We start from the raw sequence: 18,257 nt of genomic DNA on the forward strand, positions 1-18,257 counted from the left end.
TTCCCGCTCTTCATTAGGTGGAGCCTGTCTCTGCCTAGCAATCCTCCTTCTTGGAACACCATCTCATTGTCAAAGAATCCAAAGCCTTCTCTCTGACACCACCTGCGTAACCATTCGTTGACTTCCACAATTCGACTGTCTCTACCCAGGCCTTTTCCTGCCTCAAGGAGGATGGATGAGTACACTACTTGCACATTAAACTCCTTTATATTTCTTCCCAGAGCCATGTAGTCTGCAGTGATCCGCTCAAGGTCATTCTTGGCAATATCATTAGTGCCCACGTGGAGAAGCAGGAAGGGGTAGTGATCCAAGGGCTTGATAAGTCTTGGCAGTCTCTCCGTCACATCGTGAATCCTAGCTCCTGGCAAGCAACAGACTTCTCGGTTTTCCCAACCCGCCTCCTTCTCTTGGGAGTGGTGGTCACTAGGACAGTGCATCTCATGCCTTCCAATCAATGGAGTCTCCTTCTGCTTCTCCCTTCTCTCAGATGTATCATCTAGCCCAGTGGTTCTCAAACTAGGGCCGCCACTCGTTCAGGGAAAGCCCCTGGCAGGCCGGGCCAGTTTGTTTACCTACTGCGTCCGCAGGTTCAGCCGATCACAGCTCCCAGTGGCTGCGGCTCACCACTCCAGGCTAATGGGGGTGGCAGGAAGTGGCAGCCAGTACACTCCTTGGCCCACGATGCTTCCTGAAGCTCTCATTAGCCTGGAGTGGTGAACCGCGGCAACTGGGAGCTGCAATCAGCCGAACCTGCGGACGTGGCAGGTAAACTAACCTGCCTGGCCACCAGGGGCTTTCCCTGAACAAGCAGTGGCCCTAGTTTGAGAACCACTGATCTAGTCCACTCTTCGAATTAGTACTTGTGGAGAGAATATGATAACGGTTGCTCACCTGTATCTGCATTGCTGGTACATGGATGCTCCTCTTTCTTCTTCTGGAGGTCACATGCAGCTAGTTTTTGAGCCAGACCAATCTGTATTTTAGCAAAGAACAGCATGGAACCTCTTTCATCACAAGACTCCATGTCTCTATCCTTACAACAGGAATGAACTTTATATAGGCGTAACCCTCAGGAAAATGCATTTCAAAGGGTGACTGGACTATAGAAGTGAGGAGCAAAAACACCTCAAGCTATCTCTCTCTCTTTCCTAAGACAAAGGAACCAGACTTTTGACTTAGGAGGGAGACCCTGACCTGAGAATTTTGTACCAATGTTGCTGTGAATTTTACCTTGAACCAAAGTCGAGCTTGTTAAGTTTTACCTACTAAAAAGCATTTTATTTTTATTTCCTTTGTAACCATTTCTGACTTTAATACCTTACACTTGTACTAAGGATGTAAATATCATTTTAAAGAGTACTCATTTAAACTATTAAAATTATATTGGTTAACCGATTCGGGCCTCAAAATGCTCAGGATAGCACCCTCCTCCCTTGCCTCAGACATATGGGAAAGGGCAGCTGAACTCATACCAGGGGTGACACAATAGGCCTACCCAGGACAGCCTAGGCAGTTGAGGGGGCCCAGCAGCCTCCTCGCATCCTCAGTACCCTGAAACAGGGACAGGTGCCCTAGGCATCTAATTTGTCCCAATGTGGTCTCCACAGTTGCTCTGTGCCACCCCAGCAGCAGCTTCCCTTCCTTTCAATTATCAGCTGAAACTGCAGCACCAACCAGCGCACCTTCCACCCCTGCAACCAAACCCCTTCCAGTGGTACAGGAGTAGCCGAGGACTACTTTACTATTTTAGGCCCACACCTCCTGCCCTTCCCTCCTCGGCCTAAACGCACTCCCCCTGCCTGGCTAGTCACCCCCCACGAAGCCCCCGGCCCAGTGGTTTTCTCATCCTGCTTCCCTGAACTGACAGGCATTTCTTGGCCTAGCAAGTAGTATCCTTCCGCCAACATAATCGTCCCTGGGTCCATGCAACTATTTCCCCTCCTCGCACTGAGGCAAAGACCCCACTAGACTAAAGTGTTAATATCAACCCAGCCCCTTTAAAAGGAGGCTGGGCTCCCAGTGACCTCTCATGAGGCCCGTCTCTTCCTGGTTGCCATAGTCACCTCTTGCCAGCATCCCAAAACGGCATCTCTGCTGCAGGAGAACCTCTTTGAGATCCACGCACAGGCCCTGACCCCCAACAAGGACTTCTACTAGCTGATCATCACCCTAAAGGAGGTGGGTGAACGAGGGAGGTTTAATGATAAGATTAATACTTACTGGTTAACTGTTTATTATTTTACATTCCTAATTTGTGTTCAATTAAAATCTCTCTTTGCAGTTAAACAAACTTGTTTTATTTTTAATCTTAACTAATCCAGTGTAGCATTTAAATTGAATTTTTGATAACTCTAGTTAAAGTAACAAACTGTTGAATATTGACCCTTCACAGGGGCAAAGGATCTTTAATGTCTGAACTGTCCAGGAAAGGGCTAGACAGTGCAGAACACGTTCTGGGGAAAATTCAGGACTCTGAGTGTGTTGGAGTCATCCTGCAAATAATAACCAAGACTGGTGGAGGCCAGAGAGTGATTGAAGTACTGCTGACAGGATCCAGGAGTCAGAGTTGCTGAACCAGGGCTGCTGCTAAACAGAGACACTCAGGGTGTGACCTGCATGCTCTTAGGCTGTTTGTGAGCAGCCCTGGTTGAGAGCTACAGCACCCATGATTGCAGGGCAGGCAGTGACACAACCCCATGCTAGTCTGGATTGCACCGCACAATATGCCAGTAGGCTAGACCCACACAGGCACTTAGGCACATGCCTTCCGAGGGGGAGCTGGAATGCTTTGGGTGGCAAGAAGTACTCCACGGGCAGTCCCTCTAGAGCAGGAGGCACTTTGAGAGAGTAGGGTAGCCTCCTCCTGATCGACTAGCTCCTGGCCGAATTCCAAGATAAGCCGCCCTAACCAAGCGAACACCGGCTCGCCTGGTTCCCGGCCGGTGTCATTAATAAACTGCTTCATCTTCGCTTTGCTGTGGGTATGCCATTCATAGGTGACATTTTGTGTTCCGGTTGGGTCCACTTTAGTGCATGTTAGCGGCACTGGCATGGCCTCAACGGAACTGGGAGCTATCACTTCGGGGGTTGGCAGTGGTAAAGCTGGGTACAAACTGGGAGCTGACTTCTCTGGGTTTATGTCGGGGGTTGGGGGTGGTAGAGCCGGGTATAAACCGGGAGCTGACAGGTATGGTGGAGGAGAGTATTCGGGGATTTTAAGACCTGGCAGGGAGGGAGGAAGTGGGGTTTCAGACGATGACTGGGTCGCACCGGAAGCCTTGGGGGTATCGTTCATCTCTCGAGCGGTGGAAGTTAGAGCCCCCATGGCAATAGTCAATTTATCTAGGGCCAGGCCTAGGATTTTGTGATAGGCGCTGGCAACAGCTTCTGCTTTATACTGGTCGGGACGATGCTTTTTAGATACCTTCCCATCCTCTAACTCCTGAATGAGCTGAATTACTAGTTCATGCGCGGGGCCCCCGCTTGGGAGTCTCGGGGGGTTAATAGTAGGCGGACAGGTGCCCCCGGCCGCTTTTAAAGTTTTTCGAGCATCTTTCCACAAACGAGCCGGATCAGTCCCAGCACCAGCTTCCCCCGACTTGATACAAGTCGGCCGATAACTGGCCTCCGTGGGGGTTAGCTGAAGGCCCATGTGGCACGTTAAAAGACAACCCGCGGCACTGATGGATAGGCTAGCAGTATAGGTCTGGCTTGAGTAGCCGGTTCCAATAATGCAATTCCAATTAATTGCCTTAGAGTGCCCCCGATCGAGTAAAACATGATATTGAAAATGATTAAACTCATCCTCGGGGGGTTTGTCAGTGACCTTGGTTCGCCACAGACAGTTAAAAGTGCACAAGTGGCAGGGAACAATTTTCCTCACTCAATCCTATTCGTGACGCCATGTCCAAGACCAGTGCAGGTTCGAGTAAGTATTTGATTGAGAGGAAAATCAAAACGTGACAGATTGAAATTTCAAAGCATGTGGCTGTTTATTAACTCCACCAGAGAGGTCCTTTGGGGCCATCTGCCTGTCTCAAGTCAGGATAAAGGAGGAGGGTTGGGCGTGGGGCTAGCAACTCCACCCCGTAAAAAAATCAACCTGCTACAGAAACGCCAACAATAGAGACAACAGAGACTTTTACCCTGGGAAAAGAAGGGTCTTCAATTCGAAGATGCATGACTCAGGGTGGTAAAAGCCGTGAGGAAGCCACTAAGCCAATTACCCTTCTTGCAAGCAGGAGGATTACCATAGGCACATGGAACGCGAGGACCATGTACGAGTCAGGAAAGATGGCGAAGGTTCAGCAGAGATAAGGAGCAACAACCTGACCCTATTAGGCATTAGCGAGACAAGATGGACGCAAGCGGGGAAGAGACGACTGTTGACAGGAGAGTTGTTGCTGTATTCAGGACATGAAGAGAGCGACGCACCCCACACACAGGGAGTAGGCCTCATGTTGTTCAAGCAGGCACAGAGAGCACTGATTGGTTGGAAGGCACATGGTCCCAGGATCATCACAGCATCCTTCAGAACTAAAATGAAGAGGATTAAGATGAATGTTGTTCAGTGCTATGTTCCAATTAATGACATCGAAGAGGACAAAGATTATTTTTACAACAGACTCCAGAAAATATTAGAGATTCTCCCAGACAAAGACATCATCATCCTTATGGGAGACTTTAATGCCAAAATTGGACCTGACAACACAGGATACGAACAAGTCATGGGGATCCACGCTCTGGGAGAGATGAGTGAGAATGGAGAGAGATTTGTGTGCATTTAACAACCTGGTCATAGGAGGCACCATCTTTCCTCACAAGCGGATCCATGAGAGTACCAAGGTATCACTAGCAGGCACGACAGAAAATCAGATCGATCATGTCTGCATTAGCAAGAAGTTTAGAAGATCTTTCCAGGACATTAGAGTTAGAAGAGGAGCAGACGCGGCGTCCGACCATCACTTAGTGGTGGCCAGATTGAAGCTGAAGTTGAAAAAGAACTGAACAGACACGTCAGACAGAAGAGTGAAGTACAACGTCATCCTTCTGAAGGACCATAAGACCAAGGAAGATTTTGGATTGAGGCTGAAGAATAAGTTTTCAGTATTACAGGATCGGTTTGAGGAAGAGGAAGACAGCGTACTAAACAGATGGCAGAAAGTGAGAAACACACTTAGGTCAATATGCCAGGAAGTGCTTGGAATTAAGAAACACCAGCAGAAAGAGTGGATCACAGCAGAGACCCTGATCAAGATAGAAGACAGAAAGAAGTCGGTAGCAGTCAACAACAGCAGGACTAGAGCAGCAAAGACCAAAGCTCAAAAACAGTATGATGAAGCCCACAGAGCAGTGAAGAAGAATATCAGGAAGGACAAGAGAGAGTATGTGGATGAACTGGCAGCAGAAGTGGAGCAGGCAGCATACAGCGGTAATATGAAACAGCTGTATGATACTACCAAGCGACTGTCTGGAAAGTTCAGCAAGCCAGAACGTCCCATTAAAGATAAGCAGGGAAAGTCTATAACAGGAATAGAACAACAGATGAACAGATGGGCGGAGCACTTTGAAGAACTCCTGAATAGACCAGCACCACCAAATCCACCAGATATCAATTCAGCTAACGAGGACCTCCCAATTAATTGTGATAAACCAACCAGAGACGAGATCAGAAAAGCCATCACCATGATGAAGAATAGGAAGGCGGCTGGACCTGATGACATCCCAGCAGAGGCCCTGAAAGCAGACCTGGATGCTTCCGTGGAAATGCTGTACCCTCTCTCTGAGAAGATATAGGAAGAAGAAGTGATTCCGGTAGACTGGAAAGAGGGATATCTCATCAAAATCCCCAAGAAAGGAGACCTTAGCAACTGTGCTAATTATAGAGGAATCACACTCCTGTCAGTGCCAGGGAAGGTCTTCAACCGATTCCTCTTAGACAGAATGAAGGATGCCGTCGATCCACAGCTACGAGATGAACAGGCAGGTTTCCGACAGAACAGATCATGCACGAACCAGATAGCAACGCTTCGCATCATAGTCGAGCAGTCTATAGAGTGGAACTCCTCGTTCTACATCAATTTTGTTGACTATGAGAAAGCGTTCAACAGCATGGATCGAGAGACCCTTTGGAAGCTTGTCTGGCACTACGGCATCCCAGCAAATGTGGTCAACCTGATCAAGAACTCATATGACGGTATACACTGTAGAGTGATCCATGGAGGGCAGCTTACTAACAGCTTCCAGGTGCAAACTGGAGTCAGGCAAGGATGCTTGTTGTCACCACTTCTCCTTCTTCTCGTCATCGATTGGATTATGAAGACGTCCACCTACAAGCATAGGAACGGAATCCAGTGGACACTGTGGACCCAGCTTGATGACCTGAACTTTGCTGACGACCTTGCACTCCTTTCGCATAGTAAACAGCAGATGCAAGAGAAGATCAATGTAGTGGCAGCCACATCATCACAGGTTGGCCTCAACATTCACAAGGACAAGACCAAGATCCTTAGGATTAACTCCACTAGCAATGACGCAGTCACACTGAATGGAAGCCCCCTGGAAGAAGTGCAGTCCTTCACCTACCTAGGTAGCATCATCGATCAGGAGGGTGGCACAGACGCAGACATCAAAGTAAGGATTGGTAAGGCAAGAACAGCCTTATTACAGCTCACGAACATCTGCAGCTCTAGAGAGCTGTATTTGGCAATAAAAATTCGACTGTTCAACTCCAATGTGAAATCAGTCCTATTGTATGGAGCTGAAACCTGGAGGACAACCAAAACAACCACCAGGAAGATCCAGACCTTCATAAATAGTTGCCTCAAAAGGATTCTTCAGATCTGCTGGCCAGACACCATCAGTAACATCCACCTCTTGGAGAGGACCTGTCAACTCCCAGCAGAGGAAGAAATCAGAAGGAGAAGATGGGGTTGGATAGACATACACTACGCAAGCAGCCAACTAACATCACCAGATAGGCATTGCGGTGGAACCCCCAAGGCAAGCGGAAAAGAGGCCGTCCAAGAAACACCTGGCGACGTGACCTTCAGGCTGATAGCAAAAAAATGGGCTATACCTGGAACCAGTTAAAACGTATGGTCGAGGATAGAGGACTCTGGAGATCTGTTGTTGGCGGCCCATACCCCGATTGGGGTGACGGGCATGAATGAGTGAGTAGCTGTTTATTAACGGGGAAAAGTTACAACTTGGGCCAGGGAAGGGTAATTTATCAACTAGAAATACTATCAGAATAAAACCATACACAACTTAACACAGTCTATTTACATCTAACAACAAAAAACCAAACGATCTATGATCAACTGTTCACTAAAATTCAAAGCAGATAAACAAAACTGAGTAAACTGTACACACATTAACCGAATGTTGTAAAATACACCAACCAACCACAATAGCAATACATACAACAATTTGACTCTCATATACTGTATACACAACTTTGCACCACGTAAGGGAAGGGAAAAAAGGAAAGAGGCTAAGCAAACAGAGTATTTACAGAAATTAAAATGCACATACCACATTCCAAGCGCAGCTGACCAGCAGTACAGACACCGAGAGCATGACGAATTGATGGGAAATAATCCAAAAAACAAAACAAAATGACACGACACAAACCGGCAAAATCCGGAGGAGACCCTGGCTGAAAGGGTGATCAGGCCTTTCAGCTAACACGAGGATACTCCTGCCGTTTTTGGCGCGAGACATAGTTTTATTCGATGACTCCTACTCGTGTCAGCGTCTGATTGGCTCCTTCGCCTTCCAGGTTCCGAGCTGGTGCCCTCTACGTAAACAGGATCTGCACCCGGCACAATACTTTTTTGCACACGACACCCTACTCTTTTGCACATGGCACTAACTTGACCCACAACTGACCAGACAGAAGGTTCGAGAATAGGCAGACGGCACTATAATGTTGCACATCACACCATAGGGTAGCACACAGCACACTTGTAGCACCCGGCCCTGCAGTAGCACGAGGCACACGGCCCCATACTGACCTTTTGACCGACAATTGGCCATACAGACGCCATGTTTGAGCATAGGTTTAGGGTTGCGACAAATAGTATGAAAAGCCACTGTTTCAGAGGTGTTGCACCCTCACTGTCACATTACTGTGGAAGGAAAAAAACTTGCTCTACTTGTCAGGAAATACTTCCCTCTCAAAATGTGAAGGGATGAAACTACACATTCAGTACCTTCACATCCTGAGTCCTACCTGTCACTTTTAACAAAGAAACCCAGACATTTGCCTCCTACCATCCACATGGTTTTCCTGCTATAACAGCCTCATTTTTAATATAATCACATACAACAAGCTCATGTTAAACATCTGGGCTGCAAAAACACCAAACTTTTATACCAGCAGAGATCTGGATCATTTTTTATTATAATCTCTCTCATATCTATTTTTGTTCACTAAGAAGAAGAGACTAATTTATTCTGCAGTTGAGTGGAATACCTTTGATAAACAAAATATGTATCTTACAACAAAAGCAATCACATTCCACAATATCTCATTCTTAATAGTATTTTGTTGATTTTATATACAATAGAGATGTAAATACCATTTAAAAAGTTAAGCATTTAAACAATATGTCATTTAAATGGTTAACTGTTCAAGAGGCTAGGGTCCATCTGGCCAGCGCGGCTGGGCCCACTCCGGCTGGCGTGGGAGTTAACGGTTAAGCAGGGCCGCTGCGAGGATATTTTGCACCCTAGGCGAAACTTCCACCTTGCGCCCCTCCCCCACCGCTACCCCCGGAGCATCGCTTACTATAAACTTTAAAAAATGAATACTGCATAATGTGGCATTGTTCATTAGAATTAATACACATTCAGCTTGAAAATTTATTAATTTCATTATTTAGTCTACATATTTAATGAAAATAAATGAATAATCTGACTGGCTGGCTTTGGGCACAGGGGTGCGGCAGGGATTGGCTGGAGACAGGGGGTGTGGGGCTAGCTGGCTTCGAACAGGGGGGTGCAGTAGGGGTTGGCTAGAGACGAGAGTGTGGGAATGGCTGGCTTCGGACAAGTAAGGGATGCGGAGCTGGTTGGAGATGGGGTGTGGGGTTGGCTGAAGACAGGGAGTGTGGGGTTGGCTTCAGCTAGTGACAGGGGGTGTGGGGCTGGCTTCAGGCAGGGGGGAATGGCAGGGAATGGCTGGAGACAGGTGGTGTGGGGCTGGCTGTGGGCAGGGCAGGGGGTGTGGGTAGGGCAGGGGGTGTAGGGCTGGCTGCAGGCAGGGCAGGGTGTACAGCAGGGGCTGGCTGCGGGCAGGGTGACAGGTACCAGGACCTTCCCTAAATATTCTGGAGTCCTACGCAGCCCCCAGGCGGGGGGGGTGTGTGTCCCAGGCCTCTGTGGAAGGAGCAGAAGGGTGGGCTAAGGCCTCCTCAGGGGGGCGGGGCTGGCTTGGAAGGCAGGGGGAACCATCCCCCCCAGCACTCACCAGCGGCGCGGCTGTGGCTGGGTCTCTGCACTTCCCCCTGCCAGTGAGTGCAGGCCTAGCCCTGCTGCAGAGGATGGGGGGCGGGGCTGAGCAGAGGTGGGGGCCCTGGGGCAGAGCCGGAGCAGCGCAGTGCCCCTGGTGGCCGGAGGAGGAATGACATCACTTCCCAGTGGGCCAGAGCTGATCAAAGCCGTAGGTCCCCTCGCACAGCGGCGGGAAGAGGGTTACATATTTAGCAGGCGTCGAGTGAGCATCCCAGACATTTTGGGCATTGCTTTTTGGCGCTCTCAAATCTTGGCGCCCTAGGTGGACACCTAGTTTGCCTAGTGGTTGCACCGGCCCTGCGGTTAAGGCAGTTAACCGGTAAGACTATGCTTCTACATTCCTAATATATAAACTACTAAATTCACTTATTCTTTTAAAACTATTGACTAGATAAACGTAAGGATCCATGAGAAACTATACTACAAAAAGAACCATGACACTACATTATTCTCCCCCTTTGTGCTTTCTGAATTTCATTTCATGTATTCAGTCCTCTCTGGGAACCTACTCCATTCTGATTCTATGCCGCTAAGAGAAAATAAAAACAAAATAATTAATTCTGAAATGTTTCTAATCCTTTACATTAATTCCTCCAGAGATTTCCATATCTATATATCTATATCTATATCTATATCTATATATATCTTCATTGCTTCCTTTCCTAGCCTCTCCACCACTCTGTGAATTTCCGCTTTAAGTAAAAAAGATTAAACTTTCAACTACATTACCACCGTCTGAGACAAATGTTTTCTCTGTCTGATTTTCCTCTTTTCACGTATAAACAATATTCACTAATCACAAATGCAGTTGAATTTGATTTTAGGGCTACATTCCCCATCATAAATATTGTTATCTGAATTCAAACTTCAAAATTTGTCTAACTCCGAAATAAACCAATGTTTAAAATATACTTATTTTACTGGTGTCATCTTACCTGGCGGACTTGTCCATTTTCTCAGTATTTCATCCATTTCTGAGGCCGCGAAGACCCTTCCACTTCACACAGAAGGTCTTTCGCATAGGCCTTAACCTTACACATAAGACCAGAAGATCTGACTCCAGACTACCACCTCAGAAAAATAGGAGCAGCCACGCTACAAGCCAGACTGTTGTAATTCACTTGTAAGACGTCCACAGACACTACATACAACTGAGTCACTAGCTTTTTTTTATTTGTTTTTCTACTCTTCAAAAAGGAAACTGATTACAGGTAGCACCTAGCCCCAAAGATTACATTGGTTCTTGGTCACAACATCTTGGAAATTCACTATTCAGATACCAAGAGTATTTATGAGTAGACTGGATGAAGATCCCAGCAGAAATCAATCTTTTGGGCATCTTTATCTCATAGGAAGCTCAGCCTGCCTCTGATTTTGGGTCTCCAAACACAACCGCAGGCTACAGATCCTCCATCTGATAGCTGAGTCCCTGTGGTCCAACTACCTAGTCTCTATCATTAGTGCTAGCTAGCAGAGGCTCTCCATTAGCTTAAGCATACTCTTTTCCAGAGCTCCAACCTTGAAGGCACTCTGGTTTATCATTTACCTCTTCAAGGACATGTGATAATTGAAGTACATAACACACAGGCTTAGCAAAGTTTTGTTTGATGGTTGGGGATTTTTTTGTGTTTGTTTTATACATAATTACACTTTAAATAACAAAAGATATACACAATTCTAGATAAAATAATATAATACCTATACACCATCTCTGGAGTGTTCTTTGGGATTTGAGTCAGTGGCTTATAAGGATGACCAGGGCATTTCCTCCCCCCTACCCTCCTATGCATGGCTTCTCCTCTGGTCTCTTATCATCCTCTTTAGCACAGCTAGTTAGATAACCTCCCTTTTAAAACTTCCAGTCCCTTTGTCAGGTGATCAAAGTCTCTCATCAGGTGATCAGCTGCTTAGTTACCAGTTTTCCTGGGCAGACTGATTCTCTTGTGGAAGTATTTTGGACAAGGAGTTGACTACTGCCTATGAATAGAGCACCAACAAGGTTTAATTACCTTTCGTTGTTAGCCCTATGTCACCATCCCCTGGAATTTTAGACCGAGCAGGAAATAAGCCCATATTCAACATGGAACTCTCAAGTCTGACACAATACACACAGACAATCCCCAATATCAAAAAGAATTCAAAAGCTAAACATTGACATATTCTCCAAATTGTCAAACCACAGCTATAAGTTTACTTTTAAATGCAGTCTGATATGGTCTGCTCCTGTAATGCTATGTACAGATATCTTGCACATAAATAATCAATCAGGAAGAGAAAGCCCACCTTCCTGAAACAATTTGTAAATTCTGAAAAGCGAAAGAAACTGAATACTAACAAAAACATGATTTAATCTTATACCTTTTGAGGAGCATGTGGGAAGGGATAGGGGAAGGAAGACCAAAAAATTCCACCTGCATTAATCCTTGTTTAGACTCCCTAACAGTAATATTAATCACGATTAATGGCACTGTTAATAATAGAATACATTTATTTAAATATTCTGATGTTCTACTACATTTTCAAATATACTGATTTCAACTACAACACAGAATCATAGATTATTAGGGTTGGAAGGGACCTCAGGAGATCATCAAGTACAACTCCCTGCTCAAGGCAGGACCAATCGCCAAATGGTCCCCTCAAGGACTGAACTCTCAACCCTGGGTTTAGCAGGACAATGCTCAAACCACTGAGCTATCCCTCCCCTCCAATAATTTATGGAAATATACCTATCTCATAGAGCTGGAAGGGATAAGTGTACACTGCTCACTTTATATTATTTTTTACTTCAAATATTTGCACTGTAAAAATGATAAAAACAATATTTTTCAATTCACCTCATACAAGTACTGTAGTGCAATCTCTATCGTGAAAGTGCAACTTACAAATGTAGATTTTTTTGTCACATAACTGCACTCAAAAACAAAACAATGCAAAAAACTTCAGCGCCTACAAGTACATTCAGTCAATGGCATTTTATTGTTTAACAATGCAATTAAAAAAATTGATCATGATTTTTTGAGTTAATCACGTGAGTTAACTGCGATTAATCAACAGCCCTAATTAATAGTATTTTATAGTAGAAATTCAACTGAAATTGGTAGTCTCCACTCATCTGAAGGCTTGAGTTAGATCTAGACTAGCGGCTCTCAACCTTTCCAGACTATTATACCCCTTTCAGGAGTCTGATTTGTCTTGCGTACCTCTACGTTTCACCTCACTTAAAAACTACTTGCTTACAAAAAACAGACATAAAAATACAAAAAGTTCACAGCATAATATTACTGAAAAATTGTTTATTTTCTCACTTTTACCATATAAAATAAATCAACTGGAATATAAATATTGTACTTACATTTCAGTGAATAGTATATAGAGCAGCATAAGCAAGTCATTGTATGTATGAAATTTTAGTTTGTACTGACTTCGTTAGTTCTTTTAATGTAGCCTGTTGTAAAACTAGGCAAATATCTAGATGAGTCAATGTACCCACTGGAAGACTTCTAAGTACCCCCAAGGGTACACGCATCCCTGGTTGTGAACCGACTATCTAGACTACAGTTCCAGGGATAAAACACTGAGGAAATTTAATTTATAGGCCATTAGAGACTTTCCAATGAGCAGCCTTGCCAAACTTCACATGCTTTAAGTGAGTGAGAAGCTTTCCTAAAGTAGAAAGATAAAGGTCATGTGTAAAGAAGGGGGAGGGCCAAAAAAAAGCACACTACTGATTAAGTTTGGGGATGAACCTTAATTTGAATGAGTTACATGTTAGGGCTCTGAACTGATTCCTGCTCTGCTCTAGTGAAATGCATGGAAAAAGAAAATACATTACTTTATTCACAAGAAGCTGATATTATATTACTTCATTAAATGCAACATTAGGTTTAAAAATGTAATCCGTTAACACTCACTAATCATAATTTTAATTTTAGAGAATTTTTTTTAAATACTCTGCCAGTTGATAGCCACAAAGTAGCCTTAATTAATCAAATTATATTAAAACACTTAGATTTTTATAGTGACAATTGCAAGGTCTTTTAGGGAAAGGTCTCAGAAATGCAGGCAGTAAAACAGGTTTCACTGACAAAAACACTAATGTAAGAGAAGCCAAGGAACACCTACATCTACATAAACACCATCACATGACAGAGTACATGTACCTTCGCTAGCATTATAGATAGGGCTGTCAAGCAATTACAAAAATTAATGGTGACTGATCGCACTATTAAACAATAACAGAATACCATTTATTTAAATATATTTGGACGTTTTCTACATTTTCAAATATATTTTCAATTTTAACACAGAATACAAATTGCACAGTGCTCACTTTATTTTTGATTACAAGTATTTGCACTGTAAAAAAAAGAATATTTTTCAATTCATCTAATACAAGTACTGCAGTGCAATCTCTTTATCACGAAAGCTGAACTTACAAATTAGAATTATGTATGAAAAAAACCGTACTCAAAACCAAAACAATGTAAAACTTTAGAGCCTAGAAGTCCACTCAGTCCTATTTCTTGTTTAGTCAATCATTCAGACAAATATGTTTGTTTACATTTGCAGGAGATAATGCTGCCTGCTTCTTGTTCACAATGTCATCTGAAAGTAAGAACAGGTGTTTTCGTGGCGCTGTTGTAGGCGGTGTCACATGATATTTACATACCAGATGCTTTAAAGATTCATATGTCCCTTCATGCATCAGCCACCATTCCAGGAGACATGAGCCCATGCTGATGACTGACTCTGCTCGATAACAATCCAGAGCAGCGAGCACATACGCAAGTTCATTTTCATCATCTGAGTCAGATGCTATCAGCAGAAGGTTGATTTTCTTTTTTGGTGGTTCGGGTTCTGTAGTTTCCGCATCAGAGTGTTGCTCTTTTAAGACTTCTGAAAGCATGATCCACATCATCCCCCTCAGGCTTTGGAAGACAGTTCAGATTCTTAAACCTTGGGTCGAGTACTGTAAGCTATCTTTAGAAATCTCACATTGGTACCTTCTTTGCATTTTGTCCAATCTGCAGCAAAAGTGTTCTTAAAATGAACAAGTGCTGAATCATCATCCAAGACTACTATAATATGAAATATATGGCAGAATGTGGGCAGAATAGAGCTGGAAACACACAATTCTTCCCCAAGTAGTTCAGTCACAAATTTAATTAACACATTATTTGTTTAATGAGCGTCATCAGCACGGAAGCATGTCCTCTGGAAAGGTGGCCGAAGCATGAAAGGGCATACAAATGTTCAGCATATCTGGCACACAAATACCTTGCAAAGCCGGCTACAAAAGTCCCATGCAAACGTCTTTTCTCACTTTCTGGTGATATTGTAAATAAGAAGCAAGCAGCATTATCTCCTGCAAATGTAAACAAACATATCTGTCTGAACAACTGACTAAGCAAGAAATAGGACTGAGTGGACTTGTAGGCGCTAAAGTTTTACATTGTTTTGGTTTTGAGTGCAGGTATGTAACAAAAACATTTCTACATTTGTAAGTTGCACTTCAATGACACAGAAAAGCAGGTCTTCTTCATACAAGTCTACATAGCATAGAAAAGCAAAAAGTCACATACAATTCTTACTTAAAATCACTTGCAGATGACCTTTAACTATAGCATTCACTATTGCAACAATGTAATAAATGAAGTTTTAAAAATGCACCAACATCAGAAGCAGTTAAAGTTCCATGAAGCCATATGGCCTCTTTGTATATAGTCTGTATTATATTTCACATAGTATAACTTTTCCCTAGACATACTGAATACCTAAGAATAATCTTCTGAAAAATAAAGGGTGATTTCAAGGGTATCAGCAGGAGATGAATGACTTGGCAGAGTACATGAAAGTCAGGAGCCCTGCAGAGCACAAGGATAACTAGACTGAAGTGCACACAATCTAAAAGAAAAAAAACAAAACACTGTGCATGTGTAGTAGATGCCATGTTTAACTATTACTTAACTCTTTCCATCCATTTTCCCTCTGTGCTTTTGCAAGTACATAGTCCTCTAAATTTATATGAATGTGAAGTTTTCAGTTAAAACCTCCAGGCTATCCTAGCCCAGAAAAACAAATTAGTGTATTTGATAGACGGAAAACTAACCAGAAATAAATTCACCTTTAAACTGAAACCAAGTATAAAAAATTTCAACCTCAAAGGTAATTTGCACAAATTACAAAACAAAACAAAAATGGAGGAAAAGGGGCTCAAAGTGGCATCTGGTGAAGTAGCATGCAAGGTATAATAAAGATACACCAGGAATATCATAACAATACACAAATACTGACAATTTTAAGATTTCTCTGCAAGTGGTTTGTTATTTTATTTGGACTAGTAACAATAAAGTAGACAGGGATGCCTATCCCAGAGATCAGGAGCCTTTGACAATTATTCAGAAACAAGTCACAATACAAATGTAACCCCAGCAGCAAATTCCAGTTCTAACTAAGCCACTCACAGGTCAGAACAAAACCCCCGAACACCAAACACCATCCCTCCAAGCAGCCCCCGCCTGCCAAAGCCCATCCTACGGAGATGGGCACGACAGCACTGAAGGGCGACGCTCCCCCACAGCAGGGAGGGTTTGTGTTTCCAAACTCAGCTGAGGAGCGAGTAGCTGAAGGCGACTGAGAAGCGCCTGGAAGATGCGGGCTCGGGGGTGGAACGTAGCGCTGCGGAACAACCCCCCCCCCCCCCAGGCACGGAAGGGGCTCAGCCGCACGGTCCACGCTCCTTGCGCTTTACTCTGCCAAGCGCAGCTTGTTTCCAAGCGAGCAGCCCCCGCGGGAGCCCCGGCTCCTCTCCGCGAACTGACGGGGCAGGGCCAGAGCGAAGCGGCGTTTCCCGACAGCGCCACGACCGCCCTGGGGACTCGCCCCCCAAACGCCCTGCGGCCGCTGCTCGCACCCCGCGCCCAGCCAAAGACCAACCCCCGCAGCAGCAGCATGCAGGGGAGGGAGCGAGGTTTGGGGGACAGAGGCGGATCTCCGCAGCGGCCTCGCCCCCACCCCGAGGTCTCCGGGTGCGTTTCCGTGCCGGACCCCGGGATGCGCAGCCCCCCCCCGCAGGGACGGGTACCCGCACGCCCAGGCCGTTCATGCCGCCCGGGTGGGACTAGAGTCTCACCGGCATCTCCCGCAGGCCCGGCTGCACCGGGGAGTGAGCCATGGCGGCGGCGACGCGCGCTGCGCGGGGGTCGGCTCTTCTCAGGCTGCTCCAGCGACGGGAATCAGCTCATCGGGCCCCCCCGCACGACTGGCGCCAGTCCGCAGAGTCTGCGCGCCGGGATCCCCGGCGCTACTTCCCCCTGCCCCTCAGGTCCCGTCACACACGCGGCGTGGAGCCCGCCCTCCTCCTTCCCGCTCCTGCGCGCGCAGGGAGCGGCCGTTACTGGTCGAGCGCGGCGCGAGCGGGGGCCCTGCTAGCGTAACGCAAACCCCTTCGGGCGAGGGCAACTGCCGCGCTGTGCGCGCGCTCGCCCCGCCCCCTCCCGGTATCTGCGGGCGGTGTCTGCCGGTGGCTCACGGCACTTCCCGCCCCGATGCTGGTGACCGGTCTGTTCAGTTGATGTGCCTGGGACTGAGCTCACTGGGATCGGGCCCTTTCAGACCCCTCCCGCGTCCAGCTGAGTGGGGCGAATCGCCGCGGGAGCGGTTGCGCGCTGGGGACGTGCCCGGGGGAGCAGCGTCTGAGGGGCGGAGTGCTTTGCAGGGGTTGCAGCCCCTCTGGGGGTACCTGTGTGCCTAGCTGGCACTGGGGAGGAGGGGCGTAGTGTTCCTGTGCCTCGTCCAGAGCATTGTCCTAGTGCTGGAGCCAGGTTTGCATAAAAAGACCCACACATCCAGGACCCGCGCTAGGGGTTTGAGCGTCCTAGGCGCACAGCAATTTCACCGCCCCGCGCTGGTCCCACGGCTCCGGTGGAGCTGCCGCAGTCGGGCCTGCGGGTGGTTGACCGGAGCCGTGCGAGGAACCGACCGTCCGCAGGCACGACTGCAGCAGCTCCACCAGAGCCGGGACCAGGGACCCTCCACAGGCACCACTGCGGCAGCTCCACCAGAGCCGGGACCAGGGACCCTCCACAGGCACGACTACAGCAGCTCCACCGGAGCCGGGACCAGGGACCCTCCACAGGCACCACTGCGGCAGCTCCACCAGAGCCGCCTGCCGCCCCCTCTGGCAAAACAGCGCCCACCAATTATTCTGGCGCCCTAGGCGATTGCCTAGGCTGCCTAAATGATAGCGCCGGCCCTGCACACATCCAAGTGAAAGAGGCTCCAGCTTAATTCTCCGTCATTCTGACCCCCCTCCCCCAGAGTAGCTGAAGACTCACTACAGTACTATATAATGAAATTCCTAGCTACCACACGGTTATCCTACCTTTAGCCCCATAAACATCTATTGTCATCAGCTCCAGTAAGTTTAAATGACATCAAATTTGGTATCTTCTGTCCAAAAACTACATAATACTGCCGCTTGACGTACAGGAAACAGCTACTCAGGGCCGGTGCAACCAGTTAGGCGACCTAGGTGGTCGCTTAGGGCACTAGGATTTGGAGGGTGCATTTTCTTTGGCAGCGACCACAGCGGCCGGATTTTCGGCCGCAGCGGTGGCTCCAGGCCCCAGCACACCAAGTGCATGCTTGGGGCGGCATACCGCGGGGGGCACTTTGCTGGTCGCCAGGAGGGCGGCAGGCAGGCCGCCTTCGGCGGCTTGCCTGCAGAGGGTCCG

At 46.6% G+C, this 18,257-nt stretch overlaps 1 protein-coding gene across 1 annotated transcript in view; it reads right to left on the reverse strand.

Annotated features, from left to right (window-relative positions):
- STK24 (serine/threonine kinase 24) overlaps positions 1–16,903 on the reverse strand; it is a 123,450-nt gene extending 106,547 nt beyond the window's left edge. Inside the window, 1 exon segment of the mRNA XM_030567737.1 lies at positions 16,655–16,903. Within this exon segment, the coding sequence (XP_030423597.1) occupies positions 16,655–16,696 (42 nt within the window). The 5' untranslated portion in view covers positions 16,697–16,903.
- Positions 16,904–18,257: the final 1,354 nt, after the last annotated feature.

This window comes from Gopherus evgoodei, chromosome 1, assembly GCF_007399415.2.
Source record: "Gopherus evgoodei ecotype Sinaloan lineage chromosome 1, rGopEvg1_v1.p, whole genome shotgun sequence".
NCBI classification, from domain to species: domain Eukaryota; kingdom Metazoa; phylum Chordata; order Testudines; family Testudinidae; genus Gopherus; species Gopherus evgoodei.